General features: G+C 54.5%; 1 protein-coding gene across 1 annotated transcript in view; it reads left to right on the top strand.

Moving 5' to 3' along the window:
* The first annotated feature begins 644 nt into the window (after nt 1-644).
* The window catches only part of PRLH (prolactin releasing hormone), a 1822-nt gene continuing 1584 nt past the window's right edge, over nt 645-882 (top strand). Inside the window, exon 1 of the mRNA XM_010138474.1 lies at nt 645-816. Within this exon, the coding sequence (XP_010136776.1) occupies nt 669-816 (148 nt within the window). The 5' untranslated portion in view covers nt 645-668. The remainder of the gene's footprint in view (nt 817-882) is intronic.

The following is an 882-nucleotide window of genomic DNA, read 5'->3' as shown; positions in this document are numbered from 1 at the left end:
AGATTTTAGCAGCAACGGGGAAAAAAATCCCACCCCTACGCAAGGAGAAGCCTCTGCGTAGGCAGAGCCGTGATGATTTCACTGGGTACCTGTGTATGTACCTCAAGGGGTGGTTCGTGTCTGTCTGTGTCTGGGTGTGTTTACAGGGACATCAGCCAGTGAACCCCTAACTGGAAACGGTAATTCCGCGTGCTGGCTGTGAAAGGGAGCGATGACACAGGCGGAGCGTTCCCTTTCACTCTGAAAGGCATTTAGCTGTAAAAGCAGTGCGTAACATGCAAACGTTAGACTTAAGAGCGAGGAGAGGGTGATGGAGAGGCTCAGTCACACTTTGGTGGCCCTCAGTCACACCGAGCCCACAATGTCAGCAGCAAGCTCGGGGCCACGACTCGAGCTCAAGTGAAGCTGTGACAGGGGCTTTCAATGACAGTGAGGAAAAAACCTCTGGTTGCAAGACTGACCTCAGTAGCTGTCCCACTGCGTAGCCTCTGCCCTCAAACAGAAGCACCCAGCACTTCCCCAGCACCAGCGATTCACAGAACTCACTCGCGAGCGGGCTCTGATGGGCAGGAACACGCTGTTACAGAGCTGGCACCTCGACAGCTTTAACTCATACGTGTTCCCCATGTTCACTTCTCTCCTCACAGCCTTCCCACCACTGCTCCGTCATGTGGCAGCCAATCTCGTGGACACCACGTGCCCAGTGGTCACCCAAGCATCTGAAGCTGGTCACTGTCTACATGCTGGTGCTCCTGGTATCACTCAGCTTTGCTTCAGGACAGAGCAGGCCCTTTAAACACCAGATCGACAACAGAAGTGAGTACGAGCCTCCCTGAGGGACTCCCAGATGGGGACTCCAGAGTCCCTAGTGCATCACAGGCT

This window comes from Buceros rhinoceros, unplaced genomic scaffold, assembly GCF_000710305.1.
Source record: "Buceros rhinoceros silvestris isolate BGI_N320 unplaced genomic scaffold, ASM71030v1 scaffold16226, whole genome shotgun sequence".
Taxonomy (NCBI): domain Eukaryota; kingdom Metazoa; phylum Chordata; class Aves; order Bucerotiformes; family Bucerotidae; genus Buceros; species Buceros rhinoceros.
This window is presented reverse-complemented; position numbering and strand designations above follow the sequence as displayed.